Source organism: Phyllobates terribilis, unplaced genomic scaffold, assembly GCF_046119375.1.
Source record: "Phyllobates terribilis strain yellow unplaced genomic scaffold, ASM4611937v1 Scaffold_156__1_contigs__length_4398808, whole genome shotgun sequence".
In the NCBI taxonomy this organism is placed as follows: Eukaryota; Metazoa; Chordata; class Amphibia; order Anura; family Dendrobatidae; genus Phyllobates; species Phyllobates terribilis.
Window position 1 is genome coordinate 177,313 of NW_027362916.1, and position 14,792 is coordinate 192,104.

At 45.2% G+C, this 14,792-nt stretch overlaps 1 protein-coding gene across 1 annotated transcript in view; it reads right to left on the reverse strand.

Annotated features, from left to right (window-relative positions):
• Positions 1-14,792, reverse strand: part of LOC141206983 (uncharacterized) — a 34,637-nt gene that overhangs the window by 7,607 nt on the left and 12,238 nt on the right. The window contains exons 6-11 of the mRNA XM_073664342.1: positions 1,701-1,705; positions 1,498-1,647; positions 1,189-1,368; positions 982-1,105; positions 801-898; positions 520-607 (exon numbers count right to left, since the gene is read on the reverse strand). Of these exons, the coding sequence (XP_073520443.1) occupies positions 520-607; positions 801-898; positions 982-1,105; positions 1,189-1,368; positions 1,498-1,647; positions 1,701-1,705 (645 nt within the window). The remainder of the gene's footprint in view (positions 1-519; positions 608-800; positions 899-981; positions 1,106-1,188; positions 1,369-1,497; positions 1,648-1,700; positions 1,706-14,792) is intronic.

Consider the following 14,792-nt stretch of genomic DNA (forward strand, 5'->3'; position numbering starts at 1 on the left):
TGCACATTTAATGTTGTCGATCATAAAAGTGAAGTTTGGCCAGAAAGACTGGACCTGGTCTTGTAAGGACCATATGAGCACATTCAGCAGCACAGAAGGGAGAGAAGGAAGATTCATCCTATAAGATAGCAGGATTCTAGAAAGCCAACAGCATCATTACCCTCCGCTTTCTCTAAGAGGCCTATCATCATTTTTCTTCAAGTGATTTTCTAACTTTTGTCAGCACATTCTACGTACGCTGTCATTTGGCTTTGTAGTTTACAGATCTGGGCAGGTAACGGTCAGCGTCTCCTAATCCCAGGGGGTAGGTGGATCCTCCAGGTTGTAAGTTCTATAGAAGAGGGCTTCAATACCAAAAGTCATTTGAAAATTTTTGGGTGGAGGAGAATGTTGTGGTGTAGAGGCAAATTGGTGAACAGACGATTGTGATACAGCAGACCCTACACCAATGATAAAGCAGCCACAGCCGGTGACTGAGAATAATCGGTGACTTCTCTACATTTAGTGGTCAGTACTCACCTGGGTAGTCATATGTAGGAATCTCCTCTTTACATCGCTCATCACCCCTCACATATGTCTCTGTAATATTATGGGTCAGATCTTCACCCTGAAAGAAAAAGTAGTCACAGAGAGAAGGATAAGTCACATCTATGATCAGCTCTAATCCTGCCATGTCCACCGTTCTCATTACACAAGTATAAAACATATAATACTGGTGGATAAAACAAGACTGAGCACAAGACCTTCACAGCCGTCTACACATTATAAAGGAGATCTCATGACACCTTCTCTCCATCTACCTGATGATCCTGAGGAACATTGGGGTCTTCTTGTTTACAGTCCTGTGGAAGAAGAGGACGGGGACATCTCTCTGGTGTTGTCCTCTTACTGGATAGATCTGGAGGAAACACATACAGGGACTGAATTCATTCTTTACATACAGATAATTATAGGCCGTGTGTATTTAGTCCTGTCTATTACCTGGTGATGTGAGGGGCTGAGGAACCTCCATCATGACGTCCTTGTACACATCTTTGTGTCCTTCTAAATACTCCCACTCCTCCATGGAGAAATAGACAGCGACATCCTGACACCTTATAGGAACCTGACACATACAATGATACAGTCATCCCCCCGATCCCTTCATAGCGTTACTGTATAATGTCCCAGCATTCCCAGCAGTGTCACCTCTCCAGTTAGCAGCTCAATCATCTTGTAGGTGAGTTCTAGGATCTTCTGGTCATTGATGTCCTCATGTATCAGGGGGTGAGGTGGAGGCCCTGTGATTGGGCTCAGTGGTCTTCCCCATCCCTCAGACACAGGGTCCTGACAGCGCTCACTAGAGGTCTTCTTCACTACTGTGTAATCCTGGTTATGGAGAGACACATTAATAAATCTCACTACAGACATTTCCAGAGTCCTCACCTCTCCAGTTCTGTCCATCTGTTATTCCCATAGATAAGAATGATGTAATGTGACGTCATCAGAATCTCTCACCTCTCCAGTAAGCCGGAAGAGGATCTCTAGGGTGAGGTGTAATATCCTCTCCACCATCTTGTCTCTGTCCATATCCATCTTTGATGGGTAAATCAGGAAAATTCTCTTATATAGACGATCTTCACTGAGAGGATCTGATATTGTAGAGACCTGAATGAGGAGATGAGCCGATGTAACATCATAAAAATCCTGTGTAATAATACAATTACTGGAGATAATAAGGGAAACATATGAGGAGATTTATTATTTTACAATATTTTGTTTTCTTCTTTACATCTAGTAATAAAACCTATATATTTTAGGCCACAGACAACAAGCAGTTTCTTCCTTGGAGTCTGCAGCTGAATATGTTTCTCATAGACTCATCTTCCATAAAGCTAATTCTCGTCTCATTTACCAACACTGGAATCGGCATTATCAATACTGCAGGAGATATTCATTACACGTGACATGAGAAATAACTACTTCATGATGAGGACGACATCTTCATCTTCTACTACGGCTCTAGAACCATATTTGGCCAGAGTCCGTCACTGACTACATCTCCACAGGCCGTCTATATCAGGGGTCCTAAAACGTTTTAAACAGGGGGCCAGTTCACGGTCCCTCAGACTATTGGAGGGCCGGAATATAGTTTTAAAAAAAAAACTATGAACAAATTCCTATGCACACTGCACATATCTTATTTTGTAGTAAAAAAAACAATACAGGAACAAATACAATATTTAAAATGAAGAACAAGTAAAGTTAAATCAACCGGTATTTCAATAGGTAGGTAACTGTACCCAATAGGCAGCATCGGTCCTCAATAGGCAGGTAAATGTCCCCAATAGGCAGGTAAATGACCCCAATAGGCAGGTAAATGACCCCAATAGGCAGGTAAATGACCCCAATAGGCAGGTAAATGTACCCAATAAGCAGGTAAATGTACCCAATAGGCAGGTAAATATCCCCAATAGGCAGGTAAATATCCCCAATAGGCAGCATAGGTCCTCAATAGGCAGGTAAATGTTCCCAATAGGCAGGCTGTTCCACCTCTTATAATGCCCCATGCAGGCTGTTCCCCCCTTATAATGCCCCATGCCGGATGCCACCCCCCATATAATGCCCCATGCAGCATGTCACCCCCCCCATATAATGCCTCATGCAGCATGTCACCCCCCCATATTATGCCCTATGCAGCATTTCACCACCCCCATATTATGCCCCATGCAGCATGTCACCCCCCCATATTATGCCCCATGCAGGATGTCCCTTTCCCCCCATATAATGCCCCATGCAGGATGTCATCCCCATATAATGCCCAATGCAGGATGTCACCCCCCATATAATGCCCCATGCAGCATGTCACCCCCCCATATAATGCCCCATGCAGCATGTCATCCCCCCCATATAATGCCCCATGCAGCATGTCATCCCCCCCATATAATGCCCCATGCAGGATATCACTCCCCTGTCTTTATAATGCCCCATGCAGCATGTCACCCCGCTCCCCATATAATGCCCCATGCAGCATGTCACCCCCCATATAATGCCCCATGCAGCATGTCACCCCCCATATAATGCCCCATGCAGCATGTCACCCTCCCATATAATGCCACATGCAGCATGTCACCCCCCCATATAATGCCACATGCAGCATGTCACCCCCCATATAATGCCACATGCAGCATGTCACCCCCCCCATATAATGCCCCATGCAGGATGTCACCCCCCCATATTATACCCCTTGCAGGATGTCACCCCCCCATATAATGACCTATGCCTCCATACATTAAAAAAAAAAAAAAATCCAATACTCACCTCACTTCTCACTTGCTGCCGCTGCTCTGGTCTGGACTCCAGCGTCGCGGCGGCGTCTTCCCGCTCTGTGCTGCCTGTGACGGCACTCGGGAGGGCGCGGTGTAAAGACGTCACCGCGCCCTCTGACCTGAGACGTCACAGGAAGTGCAGAGCAGGAAGACAGCGGATCTGCGGAGGCACGAGGAGAGGTAAGTATCCGCCTGCCGGGGCCCTGAGCAAGCGGGGGGAAGGGAGGGCAATGGCACCGTTCCTCTCTCCTCCGCCCATAGCCCGGCGGGCCGGATAAAAGTCCTCCGCGGGCCGCATGTGGCCCGCGGGCCATAGTTTGAGGACCCCTGGTCTATATGAATGTTTCCCATCTTCCCCAGACTGTCATCTTCTAACAAGTTAGAGCTCAGGTCTGATTCACACACAGAAGTTTGAGGCTTTTATAAAAGCTTTTTTGTTTGCACAAACACCACAGAAATTATTTGACACCAAAGTCTCCATGTACAGTGTTTTATGGGGTTTATTTATGGCCTTAGAAGAAAAACACCAGAAAAAAAGAAGAAATAAAAAAGTTTCAAAATAAAACTGGCACTAAAATTCTTGCAAAAAGAAAAAAAGCATAAGACACATTTTCTTATTTTTGAAAACATTAAACATTTGTTTAATGAGAAATTGGGCACCGAACACAGATGTACACCGCTAGGATGGCACAGGTGCAGCTGCAACAACATAAACCCTGCCAGTTTAACCACTTGTTGCCGTCAAAAGCAAACATGGCATCTCAGAAAGTTTGACAGAGTTCGGCTCAATGCCCCTCTTCCCCTAAATACTCGATAGTATGGGGCTGCCTAGTTATTCCGATACTTAAATGCCTAATAATGGTGTCTGGGCCTGCAATGTACGAAAGTCTATTAGGCCAGGCCAGAGGTAACGTCCAATAAGTTACCTTTTAACATCCCCATACATATTATGGGGATGTTAAAAGACCATTCCCTCTTACTACAGACTCTCTCTTCTCTTGGCATCACAGACTTGGCCCTATTTTGGATCTCTTCATACCTAACAGACTGGACATTCAACGTCTCCCACTCACACACCACCTCCTCATCTCACCCCCTATCTGTCGGTGACCCCCAAGGTTCAGTCCTAGGATCCCTGCTCTTCTCCATCTACACCTTTGGCCTGGGACAGCTCATAGAGTCTCACCGCTTTCAGTATCACCTCTATGCTGATGACATGCGGATCTACCTCTCTGGACCCGATATCTCCTCCTTGCTAACCAAAATCCCACAATGTCTGTCTGCTATTTCATCCTTCTTCTCTGCCAGATTTCTAAAGCTTAACATCGAGAAACTGAATTCATCATCTTTCCCCCACCTCACTCAACCCCCCCATCTGACCTATCCATCAAAGTGAATGACTGCCCACTCTCCCCAGTAACACAATCTCGCTGCCTCGGTGTAACCCAGGACTCTGATCTCTCCTTCAAACCACATATCCAAGCCCTCTCCACTTTCTGCCGACTCCAACTCAGAAATATCTCCCGGATCCACACATTCCACAGCAAAGACTCTACAAAAACAATAGTGCATACCCTCATCATCTCATCATTGTGTTTGCAACAAGAAATATCCGTCACTATGAGGAAAACAGACTCACTGCACAATGTTAGTTAAGTCACGTCCTTAACCACTTTATTATACTTTATTACCCTATACAGTAAACAATGATGTTGCTGAATAATTGATACAGTCTGTAACATTTCTGGCGGCGTGCTTGCATGGCTTACCACCTCCCATCATGCAGGACCGCAATCTTACCTATCAGTCCAGGCTGCACACTTTGCTCCAGTACATGCTGTTTGTATGTCTCTTGTCTGCTGGCTTAGGGCGGCGGCGCTGTTACTTCCTGATTCTTAAAGCTACAGTGTGGGCAGTCCTAATGTGTTCCCAGCCTATTGCTGCGAGTCACTGGATACTTAAACCCCCTCCACCCAGTAGGAGGGGCCTGAGCAACACTTCCTTACAGTGTGTTCTGTACAACTGTGAGTTGCCAGGTCCTGTCCTGAATCTAGTCTGTTTCTGCCACCCTGGGGGCTGAATACCCAGGGCCGTTACCTGTGACTTCTAGTCTGTTTCCGCCACCCTGGGGGCTGAGTACCCAGGCTCGTTCCTGTATCTTGTTCCTGTATCAGTTCCTGTCTGAACTGTCTCCTAGCCCGTTACCTGTTTGTCTCTATGTCCGATCCTTTCCTTTTCCTGCAGTGTCTGAACCAGTACCTAACTCCTACTCGTTGTCTCTGTACTTCTGTTTGTGAGTTTAGTGTCCAATAGCTACTTCATTGTAAGTACCTTGTGTGTATCTGGTTCTGCTTTTCCCATTTCCCTGCCTCTGTATCTACCTCCTGTGTTCTAACTATCTTCCTGTATTTTCAAGTCTGTTCCATGTGAACAGAGCCCTGTCCTGCCTGCCTGCACCTTCTGCTTTGTTCTGCTCTGCTGCTCACCGCACCTGCGGTTTCGCTCTGCTCTGCTTGCCCACCGCACCTGCGGTTTCTCTCTGCTCTGCTTGCTCACCGCACCTGTGGTTTCGCTCTGCTCTGCTTGCTCACCGCACCTGTGGTTTCGCTCTGCTCTGCTTGCTCACCGCACCTGTGGTTTCGCTCTGCTCTGCTTGCTCACCGCACCTGTGGTTTCGCTCTGCTCTGCTTGCTCACCGCACCTGTGGTTTCGCTCTGCTCTGCTTGCTCACCGCACCTGTGGTTTTGCTCTGCTTGCTCACCGCACCTGCGGTTTCACTCTGCTCTGCTTGCTCATTGCACCTGCGGTTTTGCTCTGCTCAGCTTGCTCACTGCACCTGCAGTTCTGCTCTGCTTGTCCACCGCACCTGCGGCTCGGTTCCTGTATCCCAGTCTGTACTGGTCCCTATCCAGCCTGCGCTCCTACCTGCTAGTATCTGTCTGTCTGCACACCAGCCGTGCCTGCCAGTACCCCCCTGTCTGCACACCAGCCGTGCTTGCCAGTACCCACCTGTCTGCATACCAGCCATGCCTGCCAATACCCACCTGTCTGCATACCAGCCTAACCTGCCTGTTCCTGCATTCCCCGGTGTGGGTCAACAGCTGTGACCGGGGTCTGACCTGGAGTAGCACCTGGTCCCTCAGCTCGGTTCCTACCTGGTTCACGGAGTCGATTGAGCCGCCGTGCGACTTTGGTCGGACCGGGATGATACTTAGTTACGCCCCTCCAGGCACTCCTCAGTTTATGGTCCAGTGGGATCACTAATCACGCTCACGCCAGTCAGTCCGGGCGTGTGCGTAACACAGTCACTATCGTACTCTATCCCGCACCTAAACAAAGGTGATACTGTCTAGCCGCGGAGGTTAGCACACTAAGGAATGTCAATGGCGTCCCCGCTTACTGGTGGCTGTCCCTGAAAAACCCTAGTTAACCCTGATATATAGATAAAAAATACACTGATACATTAAATAGGACCAGATAATGCCTCATGGTATATACAAGTTCTTTTCACTAAATTAGAATATCATCAAAAAGTTTATTTCAGTTTTTCAATACAAAAAGTGAAACTCATTATATAGAGTCATTACAAACGGAAATTATCTATTTCCAGTGTTTATTTCTGTTAATGTTGATGATTATGGCTTACAGCCAATGACAACACAAAAGTCATTATCTCAGTAAATTAAAATAATTAACAAAAAACATCTGCAAAGGCTTCCTAAGCATTTAAAAAGGTCCCTTAGTCTATTTCAGTAGGCTCCACAATCATGGGGAGGACTGCTGACTTGACAGATGTCCAGAAGGCAGTCATTGACACACTCCACAAGTAGGGTAAGCCACAAAAGGTCATTGCTAAAGAAGCTGGCTGTTCACAGAGTGCTGTATCCAAGCATATTAATGGAAAGTTGAGTGGAAGGAAAGAGCGTGGAAGGAAAGAGCGTGGTAGAAAAAGGTGCACAAGCAACAGGGATAACCGCAACCATAAAAGTATTGTTAAGAATAGGCCATTCAAAAATTTGGGGGGAGAGTCACAGGGAGTAGACTGCTGCTGGAGTCATTGCTTCAAGAGCCACCACACACAGACGTATCCAGGACATGGGCTACAAGTGTCGCATTGCTTGTGTCAAGCCCCTCATGACCAATAGACAACGCCAGAAGCGTCTTACCTGGGCCAAGGAGTAAAAGACCTGGATTGTTGCTCAGTGGTCCATGCTGTTGAATTTTGCATTTCATTTGGAAATCAAGGTCCCATAGTCTAAGGGAAGAGTGGAGAGGCCAAATACCAGAAAATAACCAACATACGTTGGAGAGAGGGTAAATAAAGATTATCTACCGGAAGAGACAATTACCCATTAAAAATTAACTTTTAATCTAAACACACTAAAATAATGTACTAAATAGTACCGTTGGGACAAACTAACATATAAGAAAAAAGACATAGAGGGATATAAAGGTGAAAAGGACTAGAGATAGTGTCAACGTAATTGATACGAAACAAGGGATAATAAACTAATCCCTTCCTGGCAGTGGAGTGTATCAACCCGCAAAATTCAAATAATGCCCCCGCTGCACCAAGGCTATCCTTAACCTAGTCCCCAAAGAACCTTAATAATGCAATTCAAAAAGTACACATATAAATTTGACAAACAGCGTCCTAAGTAGCGTGTTCAGCAAATATCCAATAATAACGTCAATGGCATATAGAAAACTAAATGTCCACAGTAGTAGTAACGCCCCAATAAGTCAGCAAAAATTGAGGTGTATGAAAATGTAGTCCACCAGCATGCAGAGTCATATAAGACTCAAAAAGTAGTCCAATTAGATCTTGAAATAAATATAAAGTCCAGAAAATTTTTTTCAAAAAGCCACATCAAATGACCAATATAAAGCAAAATAGTAGTCCAGTGATCAAAAAATGTAGAAAATAAGTAGTAAATAGCAGTGTCCCAGAGAAAAAAATAAATAAAAATCTCCAATTAGAACCACAGAGTATTTCATAGTAATTGTAGTTCACCAAAAACAGTTAAGGGAAATATACACGATATTAGAGGTGCTGATGGATACAAAAATGACAATGTCCCAAATGAAAAAAAAGCTGCTAGTCAGAAAAACATGTATACATGTAATAACAATAAAAAAATCAATGGACTTATCTTGTTGCATCCAAGAAATGTTCAGGCTGGTGTAAAGGCAAGTTCCACTTGTTGATCCAAAGATATTCAGTTTGTAGAGATCAAATTCAGCCATGCGATCACCAACGGAAAGAGTTAACATATATCAATCCAGAGAAAAAAAGACACCAGGTACCCCTGAAGATAGTACTCCATCAGGTGAGTATAAAGTAAGCTAAATGGTATTTCTTCCTGAGTAAAAAAGACATCAGTGCAGCAGGTTTTCCTTCAATATGAAAATACACCAGTGGATCAAATGTCCAAAAAAATAGTCCCATAATTCCTACGCGTTTCGCCCCCCCTCCTTGAATGTGGGGCTCATCAGGGGAAAAAAAGAAGAAGGTGGCTGTATTCCAGTGTGGTAGCATCTATTATCGATGCACCCTATCCCTCATTTAAACTTTCTTCTTTGTCTTTTTTCTTATATGTTAGTTTGTCCCAACTGTACTATTGAGTACACTATTTTAGTGTGTTTAGATTAAAAGTTAATTTTTAATGGGTAATTGTCTCTTCTGGAAGAGTGGAGAGGCCACAATCCAAGCTGCTTGAGGTCTCGTGTGAAGTCTCCACGATCCGTGATGGTTTGGGGAGCAATGTCATCTGCTGGTGTAGGTCCACTGTGTTTTATCAAGACCAAAGTCAGCGCAGCCGTCTACCAGGAAATTTTGGAGTACTTCATGCTTCCCTCTGTTGACAAGCTTTTTGGAGATGGAAATGTCATTCTCCAGCAGGACTTGGCCCCTGTCCACACTGCCAAAAGTACCAATACCTGGTTTAAAAACAACAGCATCACTGTGCTTGATTGGCTGCAAACTCGCCTGACCTTAACACCATAGAGAATTTAATATGAGATAATCACGTTTTGATGGTATCTTAAATTTAGTTAGAAGCACTTGTACAGTGGGGAAAATAAGTATTTGATACACTGCCGATTTTGCAAGTTTTCCCACCTACAAAGAATGGATGGGTCTGTAATTTTTATCTTAGCTACACTTCAACTGTAAGAGACAGAATCTAAAAATAAAAACCAGAAAATCGCATTGTATGATTTTTTAAATTGCATTTTATTGCATGAAATAAGTATTTGATCACCTACCAACCAGCAAGCATTCTGGCTCTCACAGACCTGTTAGTTTTTCTTTAAGAAGCCCTCCTACTCTGCCCTCATTACCTATATTAATTGCACATGTTTGAAGTCATTACCTGTATAAAAGACAAATGTCCACATACTCAATCAATCACACTCCAACCTCTCCAACATGGTCAAGACCAAAGAGCTAAGGGACAAAATTGTAGAACTGCACAACGCTGGGATGGTCTACAGGACAATAGGCAAACAGCCTAGTGAGAAGGCAACAACTACTGGCACAATTATTAGAGAATGGAATAAACACAAGATGACTGTCAATCTTCCTCGGTCTGGGTCTCCATGCAAGATCTCGCCTCGTGGGGTAAGGATGATTTTGAGAAAGGTAAGGAATCATCTTATAACCACATGGGAGGACCTGGTCATTGACCGGAATAGAGCTGGGACCACAGTCTCAAACATTACCATTAGTAACACACTATGTCGTCATGGATTAAAACCCTGCAGGGCAAGCAAGGTCCTCCTGCTCACACCAGCACATGTCCAGGCCAGTTTGAAGTTTATCAATGACCATCTGCATGATCCAGAGGAGGCATGGGAGGTCAGGTGGTCAGATGAGACCTAAATAGAACTTTTTGGTATCAACTACACTCGCCGTGTTTGGAGGAAGAAGAAGGATGAATACAACTCCAAGAACACCATCCCAACTGTGAAGCAGGGTGAGAGAAACATCCTACTTTAAGGGTGCTTTTTCTGCAAAGGGTACAGGACGATGGCACCATATAGAAGTGAGGGTGGTCGGGATCACATATCAAGAGATTTTGGCCAACAACTTCCTTCCCTCGGTAAGAGAATTGATGACGGGTCATGGCTGGGTCTTCCAGCATGACAATGTGTCGAAGCACACAGCCAAGGAAACTAAGGAGTGGCTCTGTAAGCATTTCAAGGTCCTGCAGTGGCCTAGCGAGTCGCCAGACCTGAACCCAATAGAAAATCTTTGGAGGGAACTGAAACTCAACGTTGCCCAGCGACAGCCCTGAAACCTGAAAGATCTGGAGAAAATCTGTATGGAGCAGTAGGCCAAAATCCCTGCTGCAGTGTGTGCAAACTTGGTCAAGAACTACAGGAAACGTCTGACCTCTGTAATTGCAAACAAAGGTTTCTGTACCAAATATTAAGATCTGTTTTTCTATTGTATTAAATCAGTATTGCATGCAATAAAATGCAAATTAATTATGTAAAAAGCATAATGTGATTTTCTGGATTTTATTTTTTAGATTCTGTCTCACAGTTGAAATGTACCTACGATAGAAATTGCAGACCTCTCAATTCTTTGTAGGTGGGAAAACTTGAAAAATCGGCAGTATATAAAATATTTATTTTCCCCACTGTATAAAGGAAGGTGTATGGTATTCATCAGAGAATGTTTCAGAAATCTGCCTCAACGCTTTTCCCCAACAGGTTCATCAGGAGGCTTGATACAAGGATGATAATCCATGATGTTCAGCATAGTGTGCCTAATAGCCAGGTGTCCATGTTTAAATATTCCACTTCATCCTAAACCGCGACCCAGATGAGGAAACCCATTCCCATTCCTAGAGCTGAATTGTCATAGGATATTTTCCTGGGTTTTATTTCCTAGGTTCCAGCCGGTGTTTGCACTTCTGCCGGCCCCCGTGCAGGCTCTTATCTCATGTCCTGGCACTCATTTCCTCGGAAAACATCTAGACAAAAGACACAGGCGCCTTTTGTCACCATTGCCATTTGGGGACACCGCATGGTTTCACATCTTGCTGGGAACCCCACAGGCAGCCTCCTGTGGTCATTTCACCTTTTCAGATTGGGGGGGGTAGCTCTCCCTTCAGGGAGATCTGGATGGCTCATGTGGACATCAACTCTCTGACCCTGGTATATCTCGGGGTCATAATATGGAATGCTCACTATTGGCCGGGCATATACTTGCGCTCTTTTGTCCTTCATTTATTCAACGAGAAAGGAATTTTATGGTAAATACAGAAGTCAAAATTTTCACAACTAAAGCACTGGGAACTCGGGTCAAAACGTTTTTGCTTTCATTAGCCCTAATGTCCAACGTGGCTTAATTCTATGTATTGATTTGTAAAGTTACAATTTGTATGTATAAATATATTTATAGCTTTCTCCTTTTTGTTAGAATTATTTATATACAGTATGTGTTTTAATAAAACTGTGAGAACTATGGGCTGAATTTTCATTTCTATAATTATAAATCTTGGTGTAAAATTAGTGAAGAGTAACTGCAGGTGGATCTGTATCAGGGCGTGTTCACACATTGGGATTTGTGGGAGAAATAATCTGCATCAAAGTCCTCACATGTAGACCTGCAATAAGTCCTTCAGATCTCATCGACAATTTATTTTAAGTCTTCAGCAGCAACCTTTAAAAAACACCATGATACTCGCTTACCATGTTGCCCATACAGCCTGATTAGTCGTCCAGGTCATAGTTGGCGAAAACATTTTTTGGACAGATTTCTTTTTGTAAAGAGGCATCATTTGCTTTTCGCTGAGGGTCTGACTGCTGGTGCCGCTGTTCCATTGGACAGAACCTGGCAGAGGTCATATTACATCGGCCACTTTCGGAAGTAGACTGGGGAACCGGGTTTTCTCTGCAGGCTTTATTGTATGGCATAAAGCCCTGCAGCTCCAGCAAAATAAACACAGCCTTACTGGCAAAGCTACAAAACAAAAGATAAATGATAGGACAGGTTCGCCCACACAGGTTGTAGCCAAGCCTTTAGCTCCTTCCTGAGCTATGGCATTCCAGTCTGGACACCTTGCCTCTCCAAACTCAACAGAAAAAAAATAGTGACTGAGCATTTAAGCTTGCTCAGCATCACCCTGAGGGGAGGTAGGGTGAATGACTTCCCACCCTCTTTGCCATTCACATAAAACCACACCCTTTAGGTGAGTTAACCCCTAATATATAACATGCTGGAGGAAATAACACCAGTGACTGTCACATATTCCCCCCCTCTGCCCAAAGCTGGGGGTTTGGGCACCTTCAGACACCAGACAGGGAATTCTAGACAGGGCATCAGCATTCCCGTGCAACTTCCCGGGCTTATTCTCCAGATGAAAATTAAAGTCTTGAAGACCTAAGAACCATCTAGTTACCCTAGTATTTTTACCCCTCTTTTTCCTCAACCATCTCAAAGGGGCATGGTTTGAAACCAATTTAAACTTCCGGCCTAGTAGGTAATATCGCAGTGTATCTAAGGCCCATTTTATGGCTAAACACTCTTTTTCTACTATTGCGTAGTTCTTCTCGCAGGACAAGAGCTTCCGGCTCAGATAGAGAATGGGATGTTCTTCCCCATTTATCTCTTGAGAGAGTACGGCTCCTAGGTCAACCTCTGAAGCATCTGTCTGGACCAAAAATTATTTTTTTAAAGTCTGATGCGACCAGGACCGGCTGCTTACACAGTGCTAGCTTCAACTGTTGAAACGTGGTCACTGTTTCCTCCGTCCACTTCACCATGGTTGATCTGGTGCCTTTTTAGAGGTCCGTAAGTGGCGCAGCCATCATGGCAAAACTTGGGATAAACCGCCGGTAATATCCCACCATTCCCAGGAACGATCTCACTTGCTTCTTGGAGAGTGGTTGCTGACAGGTCTGGATTGACTCCACTTTATTGACTTGTGGGTTTATTTTGCCTCTCCTGATGACATAGCCCAAGTACTTGGCTTCCTCTTTTCCAATGGCACATTTTCTTGGATTTTAGTAAATCCTGCCTTCCTCAGAGCATCCAGAACGGCCTGTAGTTTAGGTAGATGACTAGCTCAGTCTGAGTTAAAGACTACAGTGTCACCAAGATAGACTGCGGCATACTCCTTATGTGGGGCTATGATCTGATCCATAGCCCTCTGGAAGGTGGCTGGGGCCCCCTGTAGTCCAAACGGCATCCGAGTGTATTGAAAGCACCCATGAGTTGTCGAGAAAGCTGTCTTCTCCTTGGCCATCTGGGACATAAGGATCTTCCAATAGCCCTTCGTCAGGTTGAGGGTGGTAATATACCTCGCTGGTCCCAGCCTCTTGATGAGCTCGTTGACGTGAGGCATCGGGTATGCGTCACACTTGGACACCTCATTCAGTCGGCGGTAGTCGTCACAAAACCTCCATTCTCCGTTGGGTTTTGGCACAAGGACGATGGGGCTCAACCATCCACTTTGACTTCTCTATCACGCCGAGGTCTAACATCCTCTTCACCTCGGCCGTGATCACCTCCTGGCGTGTTCAGGAATCCTTTACGGCTTCAGGTTCACCATTACATGTGGCTAATTTAGCACATTATGTTCTACCACCTGGGTATACCCCAGCAGCTCTGAGAACAGGTCCCAATTCTGCTGGAGCAGTTCTCGACACTTTGCTTCTGGGCTGGCAAAAGGGTCTCCGCTATAGTGACATCTTCAATCTGGCCTTTGGGAGTGGCTGCCAGACAAGGAGTTCTCACGGGTTCCCAATCTCGCCACGACTTGAGCAGGTTTACATGGTACACCTGGTCTGGTTTTCTTCAGCCAGGCTGATGGACTCTGTAGTTCACTTCACTGAGTTTCTCCACCACCTCATACGGGCCTTGCCACTTGGCCAGGAGCTTCGTTTTAACGGTGGGAATGAGAACCAGAACACGATCCCCAGGCTGGAACTGTCCCAGTCTTGCCGACCAGTTAAAGACCCTCGCCTGGGCTTCCTGCTCCTGAAGGAGATGTTCCTTCATGATGGGCATCACCTTCGCCATTCTCTCCTGTAACTGGGCGATATGTTCAATGATTCTCCGGTGGGGTGTGAACTCGGCCTCCCAGGTTTCCTTGGCAGTATCAAGGAGACCTCCTGGATGAAGTCCATACAGGAGCTCAAATGGAGAGAAGCCAGTGGAGGCTTGAGGAACTTCTCTGATGGAGAAAAGTAGAAATCGGAGCAGGTAGTCCCAGTCTCGCCCCATCCTTTTCAACGACCTTCTTGAGCATCGCCTTTAAAGGTCTTGTTGAAGTGTTCCACTAGGCCGTCCGTCTGCGGATGGTAAACTGAGGTCCGAATCTGGGCAATCTGAAGGGCTCTGCATAGCTACTTCATCGCTCTTCTCATGAAGGGGGTTCCTTGGTCTGTCAAAATCTCTTTTGTCAGACCTGTCTGTGCAAAAATATGGACCAGCTCTCGGGCTATTCTTTTACTGGATGAGTTCCTTAG